The sequence below is a fragment of the Dendrobium catenatum genome, unplaced genomic scaffold (genome assembly GCF_001605985.2).
Source record: "Dendrobium catenatum unplaced genomic scaffold, ASM160598v2 fragScaff_scaffold_756, whole genome shotgun sequence".
Taxonomy (NCBI): domain Eukaryota; kingdom Viridiplantae; phylum Streptophyta; class Magnoliopsida; order Asparagales; family Orchidaceae; genus Dendrobium; species Dendrobium catenatum.
The window spans coordinates 116,856-136,197 of NW_021319218.1; the positions used below are offsets into that span (position 1 = coordinate 116,856).

Here is a 19,342-nt window from a genome sequence, read left to right on the forward strand (position 1 = left end):
TATAAAACATATTTCACAACTTAGGCTTCATTTAGGACGACTTTCTTACTACTTTTTAAAACAGCTAGCTTTTTAATATATAAATTAAAACTTTTGTATTAAAAAGCTGTTTTAAGAATTAGTAAGAAAGCCGTCCCAAATGAAGCCTTAATTAGGCCAATACTAACTCTGCCCTAATACTCTTTTAAATTTTAAAGATATGTAATTATTGAATTTATTTTTATATTATTGCAATAGAAATTTTCCATAGATAATATAATTTTAAAATTTATTGGTTTTAGATTAGTGCGAATGATAAATAATTAATTATGAGGGTGATAATTAAAGAAGATTAGTGTGCTATAATATATTGAAGTAAGATATTTTCAGTATGAAGAAAGAGGGTTAAGCATAATTAGAGAGGGATTGTTTCCATTATGATAAACAATTATGCTTATAATGGTTTGAGAAAATGAGGATTGATGAGAAAAAAATAGTGAAGATTTATGTGAGGTTGAAGTAAATTAATTAATTCAAATTAAAAATCATTATGTAGTTTTCATTTTTATGAGCCTCAGGTTTAGTTTGGGTTGGGTTTCTTAATGCTTTCTAAATTAGCTTTTTAGTAAAAAATCTCTTTAAAGCAGGAGAAAAACAGTGGTGTAAAGCTGTGCCAAATGAAGCCTTAATGAGAAGAGGAAATTTTCTCTCTTTATGAGGGAGTATTTACACTTGGAGAGGGAAAGGGAGAAGGGAAGTTACAAAAACAATTTATTTTAAAAAAGAGAAAAAAAAATATCTCTCCAAAGAGAATGAGAGATAAATCTCCTAAAGTAGATTGACAATAAAAAAGATTTTTTTTTTCTTTCCTCTTAAGAGGTGTAGGAGGCGCCCTCCAAAATCATGCATACCAAAAGAGACTCATTCTGACATTGTTGAGGTCTTGTGGGCTATTGTTCAATTTTTGGACTCAATTTTAACATTTTTGGAGCCAAAAGAAACATATATGATCAAATTTAAGAAGATTTGAATATTCGAGCAATTTTTTTTTATAATTTTTAATCAAATTGATGCACCAACTTCTTCGAGAAAAAGCTTAAATTATAATTAAGGAGATTTTACTTGATTTACAACTTTAAAAATACTAAAAATAAAATCATTAGTTTATCTTTACTTTAAATTATAAGATCATTTAACCAAAAAATATTTATTTACAATAATTATGGTCACAATGGTCACAGTCATTATCATCATCAATACAATATCCCAAAATTGTAAAAATAATTAATATAAGACATATCTATTATATTTATCCTCACTTTTATCTACTCAACATTTTCCTTTCCTATTTCATGTCATGAATAAACACATAAAAAACAAACATGGGCAACACTTGCTTGGTATCCAGTATTTCCCTATTTCTCAATATAACAATATATATATAAAAAAAAGCATGTTATTTCATTATTATAATATAGATGAAAAGCTAGGTCATAATGATAGAATAAAGCATGTAGTAATTATAGAGCTTGTACAATATAACTCATATTAGCTATTGTACTATATTTCATTCAGTGTAAATAAAAATTTACTAAAAAGTTAGGTTTTAGATTTTAATAAAAAAATAATTGAAATAAACTAACACTTCAGTCCCCTCAAGCTTTTATATATATATATATATATATAATCCTCATCATCATATCACATCAATTCCCTTGGGCCCTTATATCTCCCAAGTATTTTACATTTATAGTGTGAGGCATTGATGTCGTTCTTGTAATTCATATTATAATATCAGATCTTTATGACTCACTGAGCATATATAGCACCATTCATTTATTCAGTTGATCATGCGCGCACTTATATCTCTCTAGTAATCATTTGCACATTTTCAATCACATTAACATAGAAACAACAATACTTTTAACATGTATAAACATCAATACATTCAACATATATAAATAATATATATTATACCACAAGAGTATACAGAGTATGCATAAAATGTCAGTAATGACTGACTTGTACTTTTCTCTTATTCCAATTTTCACACATTTTCAAGTATATGAATATATGAGTATAAGTAACTTCAACATGGATGAGTGATATCTAACATAATACATGAATATACAAATTTTCACATTTGTGATGAACAAAATAGCATTTTTGGAGAAATACTTGTACATAGAGTCAACATTTACAAATTATAAAAAACATGCATGAACAACATTCATAACATTATTTTAAAGCATTTATTATCCTATAGCCACTTCTATCAATGTCATTATACTCACCAAAATACTTAAAATTTTATGCAATTAAAAATACCTTGTAAAAATTTGATTTACCTATTGAAGTGTTCATAATTTCTATTATACAACATACAAAAAATTACATAGTAGAATGTTTTCTAAGCATCATTTAATAAAATAAAATAACAAAACTCTCACATAATTTACCCAAATTATAAATTGAGATAGAGTAATGGTAACCTACATCAATCCAAACAATATTCCTAACTGGCCCATTGGACAAAATCTAAATTAACTTTATCTAGGATCTCTCTTCTTCTCTCTTAATCTACTACCTCCCTAAATGAAAGATGAATTTTTATAAATGGATTTGGATATTTAAAGACCTAATTTTGTTGCATTAGCTTTTTTAGAGTTGTAATGCTTCTAAGAGAAAAAAATTTCACAACAAGATCGAGAGCTTAGCGTCACAGCGCCACCCCTTCACAACGTCACAACACCGCCCCTTCTGATGCCCAATCTAATAGAGATGGTGGTGCTGCAACACCACCATTATAGCGCCATAATGCTCTAAGGAGAAAATTTTTACTTAATATTTTATTTTTAATTCAAATATAATCATATTTCATGATTAAATTAAATATATAAATAACTTTAAATATTTACTGTGATTCAATAAAATACAACACGAATTTGAAATTCTTATCAAGTTCAATTCAAGTTATCACTATAGAAGCAGTCATTACACATTCAACCTCCAATTTCAATAAATTTATAGTCGAGCTAAATGTCTTAACAAAATGAACACATCAACACCACAAATAATCCGATCTTATTCCAAATGAATCCAAATAGAAGTATATTTTAAAACTTTTGGATATTAATTGAATGACAAAATAATCTCTAAATCTTAAAAGTTGTAATCAAATTGAGTGCCTCAATGAGATGATTCTAGCGAGCTCATTACCATTCGATTTTAACATCATTAATGCACTCAAATATTAAATAAATGATACATGATAAAGAGGATTAATATGATCCATTCGATAAAGTGTCTTTTATTACAGTCAAATTTACTAAAATATCACTTTAAAAAAAATCTATAAATACAACCTTATTTTCTACTTGTAGAGAGGTATATGATTTGAGAGTGCTGAAAAATTCGATTGAATTTTTTTGATGATTATCGCCAATGTTTATCATCAATAATCACTGCTGTCGTCAGAATTTTATCATCTAATTATTATTACTTGACTATTAGCTTCACACCTTATGAGAATGTTATAATTATTCTTAATTATGTATAATCTAATTTCCTTTAATCGTAAAGAATATATCTTCAATTATATAGTGAATTATTAAAATTTTCCATATTCTTATACCTATATATTAATTCGTATATTATTTTATATCAAATATTAACAAAATATAAAATCGCAGTATTATTATTAAATATTATCTCTCTTTCCCAACTCTCACTCCATTTCCTCATCGCCACCACAGGAATAATCGCAAAAACCGGAGCCATGGCCGCCACCGCTGCCGCCACCGCTGCCGCCACCTCCCTCACTGCACCCCTCCTCCCCTTCTCCTCTTCTTCAACGCTTCAATTACTAGCTAGAAAGATTCCTTCCCCCCTCTCCCTAATCCCCAATCCACTCTCCGCTGCCTCTCCCCTTCTCTTTATACGCCGTACCAATTCCCTCCATCAACGTTGCTTCGGCGCTCGAGCGGAAGCCGATGAAGGCAGTGACAACGGGGCTGTAGTCGAACGTCATAACTTCGACTTCGACCTGTTCACGATCGGGGCAGGGAGTGGTGGGGTCCGTGCTTCGCGCTTCGCGGCGAACTATGGTGCCTCTGTTGCGATCTGCGAGCTTCCGTTTGCTACTATATCGTCTGACCTGGCTGGCGGAGTTGGTGGAACGTAAGTTGCTTTGCATTTATTGTTTTTTTTTTTCTTTTTTGGGTGGATTGAGAGGCGGGTTTGGTTCAAATTGCTTTCTTGGTTTAGTTTGCTCTTGCCTGGGATGAAGAGTGGGTTAATTTTCTTGTATGGAAAAGATGGTGTCTGTTAGATTGAGCAAAATTGCTTAAGGGAACCATGAAGACAGAAAGAAGACCTTTACTGTGTTCATTGAGATCTAATGTAGTCAAGAAAGTAGATGTAGAATTGAAAGGAATTGTTAGGGAGGAGTCTAACGATAAAGGAAATTTTACTTAGATAAGTGATGAATTGCTCGCAGTTATATTGAGTAATCACTTCCCCTCTCACCCATTACATTAGAGACCCCTAAAGTAAGCAGCTTCTTTGTACAGTTATCAATCCCAACCATTTAATTCATTTTGGATGGATGAGAATGATTCTAAATTTTTTCAAAATTACTTAGGCTTCAAAAAGCTAATCTCAACCATCCAAAGTTGCTTGGATGATTGGGATTGGTTATCATGATAATTGGGGATGATCACAGTTCAAGAATAGATGGAGGGGTCTCACATTAGGATTTTTTTTTTCCAGATGTTGGAATTATATGTATTGTATTTATCCATGGAATAATCTATGCATAAAGTCATATTTCTACTTATTATAATCAATATAATCTTTTTTTTTTTCTTTTTTAGCACAATAAAATGTTGTTAGGATTATGAGCTATTTAAGATACCGTGGCTCTATAAGTATTCTACAATTTGTGGGATGTGTCTCTTATAAAGTACTGATACTTCAAAAGTCTTTATGTTGCCTCTAATATATTCCAACATGTGTTCAGCACTCTTAAAATTGTGTTTGAGTTATTTCTTATCAAAATCATAGTTGGGTGCGGTCCTATTCATTACTAATTAGAGTTCACAAGATCCGGAATTTAATTTTGAATGTTTTTAGTTCAAATATTACCTCGAGATTCATGCTGATCATATGAATTTTTTAGAGATGTATCATGTCTAATTTTCTAAGTTACCCTTTTGATGTGAGGAGCAATTGAACTTGGGATTCCCACTTCATTTTTTGTCTATATGGGAATTCAAACATCCATTACTGATGATTCAGTGATACAGAAGTTTGATATGAACCAAACAAACATTAGAAAGTTAAAGTTGATTTTGTAACCACTGTTCTTGGGCTTTTTCTGTCTAGTTAGCCCACATAATTGGTTCATGTTGATAATTTTTCCTGCATTCTCTTTTTCTTTTGGGATACTCCTCGTCAACATTTTGATTTAATCTAACTTGTGTTAGAATCTATTAATTGCATAATTAGTATCCATTTTCAAAATTCTTTTGAGTAATATTAGTTTAGGAGACAATTTTGAGGTTGCTATAGTTTTATGTGAAGTATGCATTTTAACCCCTTGCAATGTAGATGCGTGCTTCGTGGATGTGTGCCAAAGAAATTGTTGGTTTATGCATCAAAGTTTTCTCATGAGTTTGAAGAGAGTCATGGCTTTGGATGGAATTATGAAGCTGACCCTAAGCATGATTGGAGTACTCTGATGGCCAATAAGACCGCAGAATTACACCGCCTGACTGGAATTTACAAAAATATTTTAAAGAATGCTGGGGTGACACTGATTGAGGGCCGTGGAAAGGTTGGATTTTTCTTAGATCAGATTGAAATTTAAGGCACATTTTTTGAATGACTTGCCTTAGCTGATACTTTAGTTCTGTTTTTTTGCTTTCTTTTCCAATGTTGTAGATTGTTGGTCCACATGAAGTTGATGTAAATGGTAAGCGATACTATGCAAGACACATACTCATATCTGTTGGCGCACGACCATCAATTCCAGACATTCCTGGAAAGGAGTTTGCTATCGACTCGGATGCTGCATTAGATCTGCCTTCAAAGCCTGAGAAGATTGCGATAGTTGGGGGAGGGTACATTGCATTGGAGTTCGCTGGCATCTTCAATGGTTTAAGGAGTGATGTCCATGTATTTATCAGGCAAAAGAAAGTTCTAAGAGGCTTTGATGAAGAGGTCTGGAAATTATCCAAAAGTTTAATTGTTGTTTATTTTACTTCAAATTCAACATAATTTTACCCTTTGAAAACCATGCAGATTAGAGATTTTGTTGGCGAGCAGATGTCGCTAAGGGGCATTGAGTTTCACACTGAAGAGTCACCTCAGGCTATTCTTAAATCAGCAGATGGTTTGCTATCATTGAAAACTAGCAAAGGAACCGTCGATGGTTTCTCTCATGTAATGTTTGCAACTGGTCGAAAGCCCAACACGAAGGTTAGTTCTCTCCATATGTTATTTTCTTTTTCTACTACACATCAAGATATCAAATTTCAGCATTTATTATTTTGTATTATATTGTAGAACTTGGGGTTAGAGGAAGCTGGTGTAAAATTGGACAAGAATGGAGCAATATTGGTAAAGTTTTCTACATCATTTTGATGTATTTGTAGATTGATTAATATTGTTATTGTAAAAGCATCAATGTTTATTCTGAATTCCTATTATGATTCTCTTCAGGTCGATGAATACTCTCGTTCATCTGTTGACTCTATTTGGGCTGTTGGAGATGTAACTGATAGGATCAATTTGACACCTGTAGCATTAATGGAAGGAGGGGCATTTGCAAAGACTGTGTTTGGAAATGAACCTATAAAGCCAGATTACAGGTGCATTTCCCCCACATGGCATTGTAATAGAGTTTTTTTTTTCTTGGTTCTGAAAGGAAACAATGACCAAAACTTATTAAATTCAACAGACCTAGGCTGCTAGACAAACTCATTTAGATAGTTCTCCTGCAAGCCTCTTGCCTTGTACTTTAGATTTGATTGGCTTTAATCCTTTTATGAACATCCTGAACAAAATAAAAAGGTTATGATGTTCTTGGTTTTAAAAAGCAGGCAAACACCAATACATAATAAATTCAACAGATCTGTTAACTTGAAAAACTCATTTACATAGTTTTCATGCAAACCGCTTGACTTTGTAGTTTGGATTTGATTGGCTTTATGAGTCATGGTATGCATATCATGACTGCTGACCAGGGTTTAACCGAACCCGCAATATATATATATGAAAGAAAGAATGAAAGAGAGAGAAAGAGAGAGAGAGATAGTCTTTTAGAAAAATAAAACCTCTTATCCTCGCACAAATTTGACCTTCCATCAGAAATTTTGAATCATTTATATTTAAAGCACTAAATGATGCCAAGCTTTCACTTCTTAACTTTTAGCTATTTTTAATGTCAACCATTTAAAATTTATGATGGATGATGAAATCATGAAAGATGTGTAAGTATAAGTTATTCTATCATTCTAAATGGATATATTAGTTTAACTCTCTCTATAAATGCATGTTTGTGAAATCTGTGCATCTTTTAAAATGTATACATATTCTTTCATTATTTTGAAAAGATACATGTATTTTTTTTATTTATACGTACTTATTGTAAGAGTATAATGCATAATTTTTTTGTTGAATTTCTCTTTCTTCCTTTTAATTGGAGGCATAGCTAAACTAGTTGTTCTAAACTTTCTTCCTGGTTTTTTTTTTCCGGAGTTTCAGCTAAAATCTTATATATGAGTGTGAGTTCTTTTTTTATTTTCTTTTACCAATTGCACTTATCAAAACGATAGGGCGGTCCCTTCAGCTGTCTTTTCTCAGCCGCCGATTGGTCAAGTTGGTCTTACTGAAGAGCAGGTGAGAATATCTGAACTTACTCCCTGTTCTATGCAAACCTTATTGTTGAATTTTCCTTTTAACAATTCCAAATGTTCCAGGCAATTCAAGACTATGGCGATGTTGACATCTTCACAGCAAACTTCAGACCTTTGAAGGCTACTATCTCTGGGCTACCTGATCGAGTACTCATGAAAATAATTGTTTGTGCTAAGTCAAACAGAGTTTTGGGTGTGCATATGTGCGGAGAAGACTCACCAGAGATTATTCAGGTGAACGATTTTGTACTGATTTTTTTCTGTAATCTTTCTGTTCTTACTGAGCATCTCGTCAGATAATTTGATTTCATTCAGGGAATTGCTATTGCTGTTAAAGCTGGATTGACTAAGGCGGATTTTGATGCCACAATTGGGATTCATCCTACATCTGCTGAAGAATTTGTCACAATGAGGACTCCAACCCGTGAAATTCGAAAGGCTCAGACTCCAGATGAGGTTTTTTTATGTGAAATTAGAAAATAAGAACTTATGTTCACATAGTTTTTAATATCTTTTAATATCATCCATCATGCTATCAGCAAAATAATAATATTTTTTAGAATGATTCTACAATAGCCTGTTTACTATAATTGCGCTTTTTGTTTCTCCCTTGTAGGAGAAGATCGGGCAGGTCAAATCTGCAGTAGATATTTAGTTCACAATGAGACAATAAGGTAATTCATGGTGCTGAAATTTTTAAGAGCGCTTTCATTATTTCCTTAATATTCGCTGCATATAATATTTATTTTGGGTTCATGCCTCTTGCTACTACTTATATAAATTTTATATAGGCTCAATTTTGCTAACTCATGAAGCCTTCACATATGTTAACAGGGGCGGATCCAGCTCCTTTTTTTAGGGTGGGCAAAACAAAATTTTTTTTTTAGGGATGGGCAAAGATGCTTAGGATTGATAAAATTAGGACAACAAAATTGTTTTAGAGGGGGCAAAATGTGCAAAATACCCAAAATATTCTAAAAAATTCCCTCTAAATATAAAAAAAAAAAATTTGAGGGTGGGCATTTGCCCACCCTTAGGCCAATGTGGATCCACCTATGCATATGTAAATTGATCATATTGATATTTATAAGCTCATCATAACAAGTAATTAACGTGTAAAACATTATTTGTTGAAGTCTTTAAAACATTGTAGTGCACCATACTTGTTTCTTGTGGTTGGATATGAACTTGCCAAATTAACCTTCATTATATTTAGAGACTTAAATGAGCTTGTTTGATTCTTTTAGAATTTCATCTGCATGTTATGCCTCTTTGTTGCATGTTAGCCTCTGTATGAGATGTATTCTCTCTTATCTTTGTTTAATATCCTCTTTTTTTTGCCAGCAATGTTAAAGACATGTAGATTTACAGCTTGTCATGGCTCTATCCATGGAATTGACGGTGGATAATCTTTTTGTGAGATTAATGGCCAAAATCATTTTGTGTGAGTTTGTGTACATTAATGAAGGAAATTTTAATCACTTATTCTTAATATTTTTTACATCTCAAACTATGTCATAGTTGGCCATGTAAGTCCCTAGGTAAACAATAAAAATATGGAATCAATAAAATATAAATTACAATTAAAATATTCCAAATTATGAGCCTTATTCTTAGCCTTAGCTATTGTAATCGGGCTTTTAGTTTCATTATCTTGCAGAGCCCTGCATTGGGTACCCATACCCACACCCACCCATGTACCCACCCATACCCAATGGGTATGGGTGGGTATGGGTACGCCCATGATCTTGTGGGTGGGTATGGGTGGGTACTCAATATTGGGGGATAAATTGATTTACATTTCTAATCATTATATATCTTATATTACTGCAATCCTCACTACGTAATGTACAGCACTTAACCACGTTGTGACTATAGTAAATTCTGATATGTGTCTTGAAAGTTTACAATCAAAGCAAAGGGCAACAAGCCTCAAGGATATCAATCCGTGGTAGACTGCGTTCAAAAAGTTTGGAAAGTGGGTGGGTATAGGTGGGTATGGTATCCCAAAAGTCAACATGGGTGGGCATGGGTGGGCGAAGCCCGTCCGAGTAATGCATGGGTACCCATTGGGTACCCAACCAGGACAACATGTAGGACTTTGTTATCTTGATCCACTTGATAGCTTGAACGTTGGGAGTCCTGTGAGTAGGGTTTTGGTACACACACAAACCCTACTCACAAGACTCCCAACATTCAAGCAGAAAAAGGTGAGAAACAAAAGAGAATGAAAGAAGAGAAGAGAGGAGAAAAGAGATAGAGAGATGTAATTCTAAAGAGAGAAGCTTAGGATTTTTATATTCAACATAGTATATCAATATTATGTATGTCTCCCACTCTTATTAAAAATTGACTCTTTGATTCTATATTTATAGGGTTTCAAGTACAACAGGAAAAGCTATACAAAAAATAAAGAAATATATCCAAATACGTGATATGTGTAGCCCAAAATATAAAGCTAAAAAAATATAAAAGTACACATTAACAATTGCACGTGGACAATTAGTAGTTAGAATGGTCGAAGTCACTGACAAATTGGGTAAAAATGCCAACTTGCTGGTGAAGTTGTTGATTGGCGGACTATAGTACGGGCGGGTGGATTTAGACTTAGGTTTGTAGGCCTATTGCAACCTTGGGCAAGAAATACTTTGGCATTTGACTAGTTCATAGGAAACTGGAAGAGTTCTTGAAAATTCTCTGGAGACTCTCTTGAGGGTCCTTAAAAAGTTTTGGAGAGACATTGGAGAGTCCTAGAGAGGGCATTTTGGTCTTTGATAAAGTGCACATTAGCCCTTGATAAGTGCTCCTTTGCCTTTGAGGAGTGCACCTTGGCCTTTGATGAGTGCACTTTAGCCCTGATGATGAGTGTACCCTGGCCTCTGGCGAGTGCACGTGGACTTTGGCAAGTGCGTCATAGTCTTTTGTATGTTTGATTATTTATTTGGCTTCTTAATTCTCTTGTATCTTTAGAGAGTGGCTTGGAAAAAGAACAAGATAATTAGAAACATGTTATCGTAATGATAATACAAGAATTCTAATAAATTTATTGTTTTGGAAAAATTTGGTGGCTTGCGAGAAGATTTTGGAAAAGCACCAAAACAAGAACTTCTACAGCTTGTTGGCTAACTAGTCTTTAGAGGGGAAGTATGATGGGGCAAATTTGACTAATGCCTAAAGTCGATTTTATTTTTTGTTTCTTCCATCTGGTTTATAAGATATGACAAATATTTTGTGCTTGATCGAAAGAAAATTTTTTTGGCTTGCTTGTTTTAATTTATTTCCATATTTCTAAAATTGATATGCTATTGAGCCTAGTAATATACTCTCAAAGCCATTAAGCTAAAAGATCACATTAAATGTTTGTTTGCGTGAATAATGATATTCCTCACAAGTCTTACTCAACCTTTTCTCTTTTTTTGTGCCTTTATATAAATTGCCATCTTAGGACCTCCTCTTTTATCATATTTCTTGTGTTCATGGGATAACCAGATATGCCGACTAGAATATGTTTGCACGCTACTCGATGTGGATCTTATCGCCAAAGGGGATGTCAGATCCTATGATCAGCCTTTTCTATTTCAAAGAGATACAGGAGTTAAGACACAATGTTTGAGGTTTGACGAGTGAATATGATTATTCTTTGAGTGCTTTGAGATTATTCCTTAAAAGCAAGAGGTGAGTAAGCGCTTGAACATAAAGGGTTAGTTATGACAACATTGTACAAATGTTTTTTAAGAAAATAAGTGATTCTTATCTTTTAGTTGTATTTAAAATATCTTCTCCTTAGAGGGTAGAATCAAGATAAAAATAAAAAAAGGCAACTTCGCTAAGCGTAATCTGTTCATCCACTTGAGGGCTTTAACTCTCCTGCAAAGAATAGTTTCAGCACATTCATGTTTGACCATAAGTTGAGATCACTCTAATCGCTAAACCCAAGTTTGTTTAGCTTGTTTATAGTTAGCCAAGTACCATCTTTTTTTGGAAATAAGTGTCTCCAATATTGATCTAAGTTAACAATGTGTTAATTCTCTAACTTAAAGTTGACCAACTTCATGTTTAAAGTTGATTCTTGAGTTTTTAGATTAATATATATTTTTTCTTAAGTTTCATTCATCTTTTCACTAAGAAAGAAGCTTATTAAATTAAAAAAATATATATTCTAAGAGAGGAACAAGTTCACTAAGTTCTCAGAGTTTGATTAAGCTGAGTGGTTTGACTCTCACTTGGATGACTTCAACTCTTGGATGAGTAAACTCTTCTTTTGATTGGACTAGTTGAGCTCTTCTTTGGATGACTTAAATTGTTTTACTGGTTGATTTTTTTTATTTTTATTTTTTTTTTACTAGTTGAATTCTATTTTGATGACTTCAATTTTAGGGTGAGTTGAACTCCCCCTTTGGATGACTTCAATTTTTGAATGAGTTGAACTATTTCTCAGATGACTTTAATTGAACTATTTCTTTTATAACTTCAACTATTGCATGAGTTGAACTCTTTTTTGGGTGACTTCAACTGTTGGATGAGTTAAAGTCTCGTTTGGGTGACTTCAACTGTTGGTGAGTTGAAATGGGGGATTATTTTCCTGAGTTTTTATCAAATTCCAAGGGCGAGTTTTCCACTTTTCCGAGTATTTGAAAATCTCATAAACAAGATAACTGTTAGTGACAAATTTCTAGTTCTTCGCATTTGAAGATCCTTCTCTATTTCATTGTTATGTTTCTCATAGTTCCTGGTTTTTGGTTTTTCACATAAATTCATGCTCGCCGCATCTTTCAAGATGTTCGATCTAAATTGATTCATAGGCGATACCTGAAACATACTTGCTAGACCCACAAGGTTCAAGCAAAGGAAAGAGACAAAGAAATAAACAGAAAGAAGAGAAGAGGTGAGAGAGAGATAGAGAGAGAAATTTTCGTGAAAGCTCTTTGGATTATATATTCAACTCATATTATTGCATATCGTCCCCTCTCTTAAAAAATGGTCATTTGATCCTACATTTATATGCTTTCAAGCACTATAAGAAAAGCTATAAAAAAGAAGGAAATATATTCCATTCCATTGGGGTTCACCATAAAATTATGTAATCAAAAAAATATAAAGATACACGTGGACAATCTCGAATCAAGGTCTGTTTGGTCGAAAACGCTGACTTGCTAGGTGAGTTGCTGATTGGCGGAGTATAATATGGGCAGGTGATTACTGGCTTAGGCAAGTAGGAGGCCTAGTAGAGCGTTAAGCAGGCTAACGAGTTCACTGTGACCTGAAGAGTTCATAGTAAACTTGGAGAGTTCCAGGAGGTGCCTCTTGGCCTTTGATGTGCACACATTGACCTTTAACAAGTTCACCTTGGCCTCCAATGAGTGCACCTAGGTCTTTGGGGGGTGCATACTGATCTTATATATGAGAACCTTGGCTGCGTAAGATTGTGCCAAACGCGAACCGCGCCGAGCTCACCGGAGTTCATTTTCTGCCGCCACTAGGTGGCACTGGGGAAACACAGCCCGGCCGCCCCCTCTCGGGAAACGGGGGTCCCACTTGCTGCAGAGGGGGCCCACAAGCACCCGGCCCACCTCTTATTCTGTAAAACCGACCTCTTTTTCGCCAGCGTTGATGCAGTGTGCGCGTAGTTAAGAGAAGCAAAATCCAAGTGGGGGAAAGTGTGGGCCGGTGCCTTTTTACGGCCTCAACTCCTCTCGAACTTTTAGTCGAGCTATCGTATAGATTGCACAATGTTACTAATAGCCGTCAAAGTGATGATGAGTGGTTAGAAGCAACAGTAGTTGAGATCTTTTTCTTACTAGATCAACATCAGGCTTCCAAATAACATATTTAAACTGAAGATTTGAAGTTTTTTCTTCTGAAATTGAATATTTCCATGCAATTTTCTATAACTTACAGCACATTTCATTTATAATTCTACAGGCATTAATGTTGTAAAGAGAACCTTGAAGACAAGCCTTAGCCATCACTAACCTACTCTGTAGAGACCGTTCTCCACATTGGCTTCAAGGCTTAAAGCAGACCCATTCTATAACGCTATTTCGTTCGTAATGGCTTCAGAACATCGCTGAAAAAAAAAAACATTTTGAAGGGAAGAAAATTCAGAACTTCTACAGAGAAGGAAATCCTACATAGAGGCCTTTACAGGTACCAAACTTTGGCAAGAAGAACAAGTACAGTTCATTTATATGTTTCCAGTATTGTAACTTTCTTTAGTGAATGGTTCTCTGCGTTGATGCAATGAGTTCTATAGAACATTGCTTAGTAAATTGTCTGTAATTTTATGCTTATTTGTTCTTGTGGAAAAGGACTTGCATTGAAGCAATAAACTGTAAATATTTTGTTTTTTGTTGAGATACAGTAGAAGAGATTTGTTCATTCTCTATGCTATATTTTAGAAGCTTTGAAAATAATAATTTGTTGCTTTTTTTAATATTAGAAGTATAAAAAATGAGTGATCAGCTCATGATTTCTGTTTGGAACATTGTAAATTAGCATTTTTTTTAATAAGTTATATAGGAATTGCCATGAATGAAATTCTACAAGTTTGTAGCAAATTTATGTAATTATATATCTAATATTTAAATTTTAATTTTGATTTATATAATATTTAAATATTTAAGTCGTATTAAAAATATCAATGATATTATTTTAGGCATTGAGTTAATGCTACTAATGGGATTACAAACTCCAAAGCTTTAACCTCTAGCATCTCTGCTCAAAATGAACAACAAAATTTCTCAAGAATTCTCCTAGCCAAGAATTCTCTAAGCTCTTACCTCATCTTTAGCAATATATGAGAATTTTTTAGAGATTTTTGAGCACTTGAGAATTAGGCTACATATTAATTTTAACTCAACAAAGTAGATGATACTTCCAAGCAAACAATAAGTGCCTAATTAACTAGAATAAATCAAGCTATAGAGAAAAATAGAAGATAAAGAAAGAAGTGTTAAAGAGAAAATTTAGAGCAAAGTTATAGGATTTCATTATATTGTCAAAAAAGTGCAAGAATGTAGCAAATGATTGGGTTCCTCTTAAGCTCACATTTTGACCTTCTATTTATAATTGTATTCAAGGCAAACTGTTATAAAAATACCTACATAATTAAAATAATATTAAAATCTTTAATAAATAAAGATCATTAAATAATATGATAACCCTAAACTTTTTAAGAAAAAAAGTTATACTCGGTGATGTGCTCTGCTAGTGTTTCAATCCGTCGCTGTGTTCGTGGCCTCACGCCTCTGATCACCACAGGAAAGTTTCGTGCAATAAATCCTTGGGTTTTCCGTAATTTTTTGCAGCTTTTTTTTTTGTTGCATTGTCGTCATTTTGATGGAGGGATAACGGCTTAAGGATCCCGATTTTTTGGTGGGTAATCCCTATTCTAGATCCTTTCGTGATGCTTTATCGGGTAGTTCTTCTTCCTCTTCTCTTTTCCCGGAATTCAAAATCTCTTCCTTTCATGGGATGCCTTAATTGTGAATTTCCAATGAGGAAGTCTTGGCACTCACAGCTCTGTTTGAGTTCGCTTTAGTGGGCAAATTTCTTTCTCGTAGACCTTCACTTGAGGCTATTCGCAAAATTTTTTTTAACCCTAAGCTAAATGATGAATTTTTGGTCACTGTTCTTAACCCTAAGCATGTTCTGATCAAACTTGTGAACGACTTGGATTACTTTAGTGTTTTTTTTTTCACTGTTCCTATTTTGTGAACAATTGCTTCATGAAGGTTTTCAAGTGGACTCTTACCTTTGATATTGAAATTGAATCGCCAATTATTCCTATATGGGTTTATTTCGGATGCTGGTATGATTAACTTAGCTCTAGATTTGGATAATGTGGCTCCTTCTGTTTCTAACAATTTAGTTTTGGAGCGTGGGTCTACTAATGTAGTTGACGAAAATGAAGTTGTGGTTAATGTTGGCTATGTTGTTTCCAAGGATTTGGAGCAGGATCTATGTCCCTCTATTGTCGCCAAAAAGAGTAAAACTACTCAAATATTATTCATCTTCCAAATCTCTTCTAATACAATCAATGTCTACCTATTTATAGACAATAGTGGCAATATAATAGGCTACACCAAATATAAACAAGAAGTAATCCTATGTAGCCATACAAATACCAACTGGAATGAAACTATCTTGAAGTTAATAAAATTAACGGCTCAGCTCCGGCGTCATACTACCGTGATAAGAGGAACCTCAGGCTCATAAGAAGATGTCCGGTTGGCCACCATAAGGAGATGGGTTTGGTTGGTTAAATAAGTTTGGATAGATCCACCCGATGTCAATTTGTCTACCAATCTTAGACATATCAAGCTTAGCCCAAGTAGAAGGATCATTTGTGATTGTGAGATTATTGGGAATCATTTGTGTTTCTTTAAGCATCCTAGAGAAGTAGATCCTAGCTTCAATATTTAACCCATTGGAGAGATCTTAACTTGCAATTTTTTTGTCAGTGATGACGATTAAGTTTGTTGCCATATTGTGAACACTAGGAGTGAATAGTTCATGATGGACATTCGACTCGCTCTTATCATCATCATACAAAGGCTTATCATCATCAAGAACTCCCAAGAACATGACGTCATCATCATACAGGTCATACATGGGTCATAAAAGACAGGCCAAGACGACGAGTTCGACAACGGATCTTCAAATTCTTCGAAGCTGAACTCGATCGAGGTTGGGGTGGAAGAGATTTGATCATATGAAATGCCCTCATCGTTGTAGTCAATTCATAAGGATTTAATTCGAGCAGAGGATTTATAAGCCACCAACGAAACATATTTATGCTGTGGTTGGATGCCATCAAAGTCCCGGGCAAGAGAACTCACGCCTTTCCTCCATTCGAGCCTTGATAATCGCTGCTGGATTTGAATAATTTCTTGTTGAAGGTCTTCAATTTCTGCTTGCTGCAACGTTCGTCTATGAGGCATCTTGCTTCTAATATTCACGAATCTATTCAAGATAGCAAGTTCACTTACTTGGCCGGCATAATCAACGACTGCACAATTGAGGGGTATACAGAGATGGTCTGAATGCGAGATCTCAGCAAGGAGGGCGGCAATGTCAAAACATTGAAGTAGGGAAATCGTTGAGCACTTATTACTTGTCTTGTTGTCTTTCTGCTTTGACCCGCACAACACCAGATTGTGGTCAACACGCTTCTGCTCAGCCTGCACCTGAACAAGAACCACCTGTCGGTTATTCTCCCCGGAGCCACGTCGACCAAGCCCCGTCCGAAGCCTTTTTTGTCTTCGCAGCTGCTCTAGCTTCAAGACAACATGTGTTTCCTCCTAGGAGGACTCCAAGATAGCAGCCCTTAACTCGAAATCAAACACCTCGATGGCCACAATTATATAATGCCTTTGTTGGCAGAAAGATTCAATAATTAATCAACTTTTTGTTGAAGATAGTTGGTTAGCAACCCTCAGCAGGTTGGAAAAATAAATTGGTAGTAGGCGCCTTGCATTGTGGAGTCAGCAGAATGGCTTCTTGCTATGTACCGCAATTCCACAAGGTTCCGGAAACACACACAAAAATCGATCCTAATTTTAAGAAATGACACCTGACAATTACCATCTTACTACCTTGCTGCTTCATCTCGCGATCAACTCATGCTTTCTTGCTTTCACGTGCAGGTCTACGATGCCTAGTAGGAGTAGGCAACACACTTCCGGCAAATCACAAACTAACCACCTTATGACGGCCAAATGACTCCGATCTCGTACTTAGAGTAGCAACATCCTTCACGAACCACTGAGAAATCTCTGTTTGAGCACCGATTACTCCCACCTGCTTCGCCTAACATTCTTGGCTCTCTTTACCACCTGTTTTCATAAAACAGGATATAGAAAACATATACAAGAGAGCCCACCGGCTCTGATACCAAATGACACCACACCGGAGGGTGCTCGACGAATCCACGTCGACGATCCGGTGACCGTGACCAAGAACTCCTTCTTGGGAGAGGGATCATCACATGAAATCCTTCATGATACAGAAACCCAAAAAGAGTAAAACTACTCAAATATTATTCATCTTCCAAATCTCATCTAATACAATCAATGTCTACCTATTTATAGACAATAGTGGCAATATAATAGGCTACACCAAATATAAACACGAAGTAATCCTATGTAGCCATACAACTACCAACTGGAATGAAACTATTCTGAAGTTAATACAATTAACGGCTTAGCTCCGGCGTAGCTGGTCTTTGAATAACTCTATTTTTGAATCAATCTGATTGGTTGGATATGAATGAGTCTATTTTTCACCTTTGATTCGGGATATACGCGGCGTTCGCCCCTCCTAATCAAAGCAAAATCAATCCCAGGGGGATTCGATTTGACCTCTTCCACACAGGTTAACGTCGTCGAGCAAAGGCTCCGGCATACAACCTCGGAAAGGTCCTACATCCTTGGGGGATTCTCTCGATCTCTTCCACACAGGTTAACGTCGTCGAGCAAAGGCTCCGACATACAACCTCGGAAAGGTCTTACATCCTTGGTGGATTCTCCCGGCCTCTTCCACACAGGTTAACGTCGTCGAGCAAAGGCTCCGACATACAACTTCGGAAAGGTCTTACATCCTTGGTGGATTCTCCCGGCCTCTTCCACACAGGTTAACGTCGTCGAGCAAAGGCTCCGGCATACAACCTCGGAAAGGTCCTACATCCTTGGTGGATTCTCCCGGCCTCTTCCACACAGGTTAACGTCGTCGAGCAAAGGCTCCGACATACAACCTTGGAAAGGTCCTACATCCTTGGTGGATTCTCCCGGCCTCTTCCACACAGGTTAACGTCGTCGAGCAAAGGCTCTGACATACAACCTCGGAAAGGTCCTACATCCTTGGGGATTTGATTTGACCTCTTCCACACAGGTTAACGTCATCGAGCAAAGGCTCCGACATACAACATCGAAAAGGTCTCACATCCTTGGTGGATTCTCTTGACCTCTTTCACACAGGTTAACGTTGTCGAACAAATGTTCCTACATACAACGTCGGAAAGGTCCTACATCCTTGGTGGATTCACTCGACCTCTTCCACACAGGTTAACGTCATCGAGCAAAGGCTCCGACATACAACCTCGGAAAGGTCTCACATCCTTGGTGGATTCTCCCGACCTCTTCCACACAGGTTAACGTCATCGAGCAAAGGCTCCGACATACAACCTCGGAAAGGTCCTACATCCTTAGTGGATTCTCCCGACCTCTTCCACACAGGTTAACGTCATCGAGCAAAGGCTCCGACATACAACCTCAGAAAGGTCTCACATCCTTGGTGGATTCTCCCGACCTCTTCCACACAGGTTAACGTCGTCGAGCAAAGGCTCCGACATACAACCTCGGAAAGGTCTTACATCCTTGGTGGATTCTCTCGACCTCATCCACACAGGTTAATATTGTCGAACAAATGTTCCGACATACAACCTC

At 35.6% G+C, this 19,342-nt stretch overlaps 1 protein-coding gene across 2 annotated transcripts; it reads left to right on the forward strand.

Annotated features, from left to right (window-relative positions):
- The first annotated feature begins 5,590 nt into the window (after nucleotides 1-5,590).
- On the forward strand, nucleotides 5,591-14,288 carry LOC110100677 (glutathione reductase, chloroplastic). 2 transcript variants are annotated; one of them, XR_003701370.1, is made up of 11 exons: nucleotides 5,591-5,815; nucleotides 5,923-6,201; nucleotides 6,283-6,459; nucleotides 6,547-6,600; nucleotides 6,703-6,851; nucleotides 7,818-7,881; nucleotides 7,962-8,132; nucleotides 8,214-8,354; nucleotides 8,515-8,572; nucleotides 9,243-9,342; nucleotides 13,821-14,288. XR_003701370.1 is itself a non-coding variant. In XM_028696513.1 (10 exons), the coding sequence occupies exons 1-9, from the start codon at nucleotides 5,720-5,722 to the stop codon at nucleotides 8,551-8,553; spliced, it is 1,170 nt and encodes a 389-aa protein (XP_028552346.1). In that variant the 5' UTR covers nucleotides 5,591-5,719; the 3' UTR covers nucleotides 8,554-8,572; nucleotides 9,243-9,346. The 2 variants fall into 2 exon arrangements, 1 of the variants encoding a protein (XP_028552346.1); XM_028696513.1 differs by lacking the exon at nucleotides 13,821-14,288 and having other exon boundaries at nucleotides 9,243-9,346.
- Nucleotides 14,289-19,342: the final 5,054 nt, after the last annotated feature.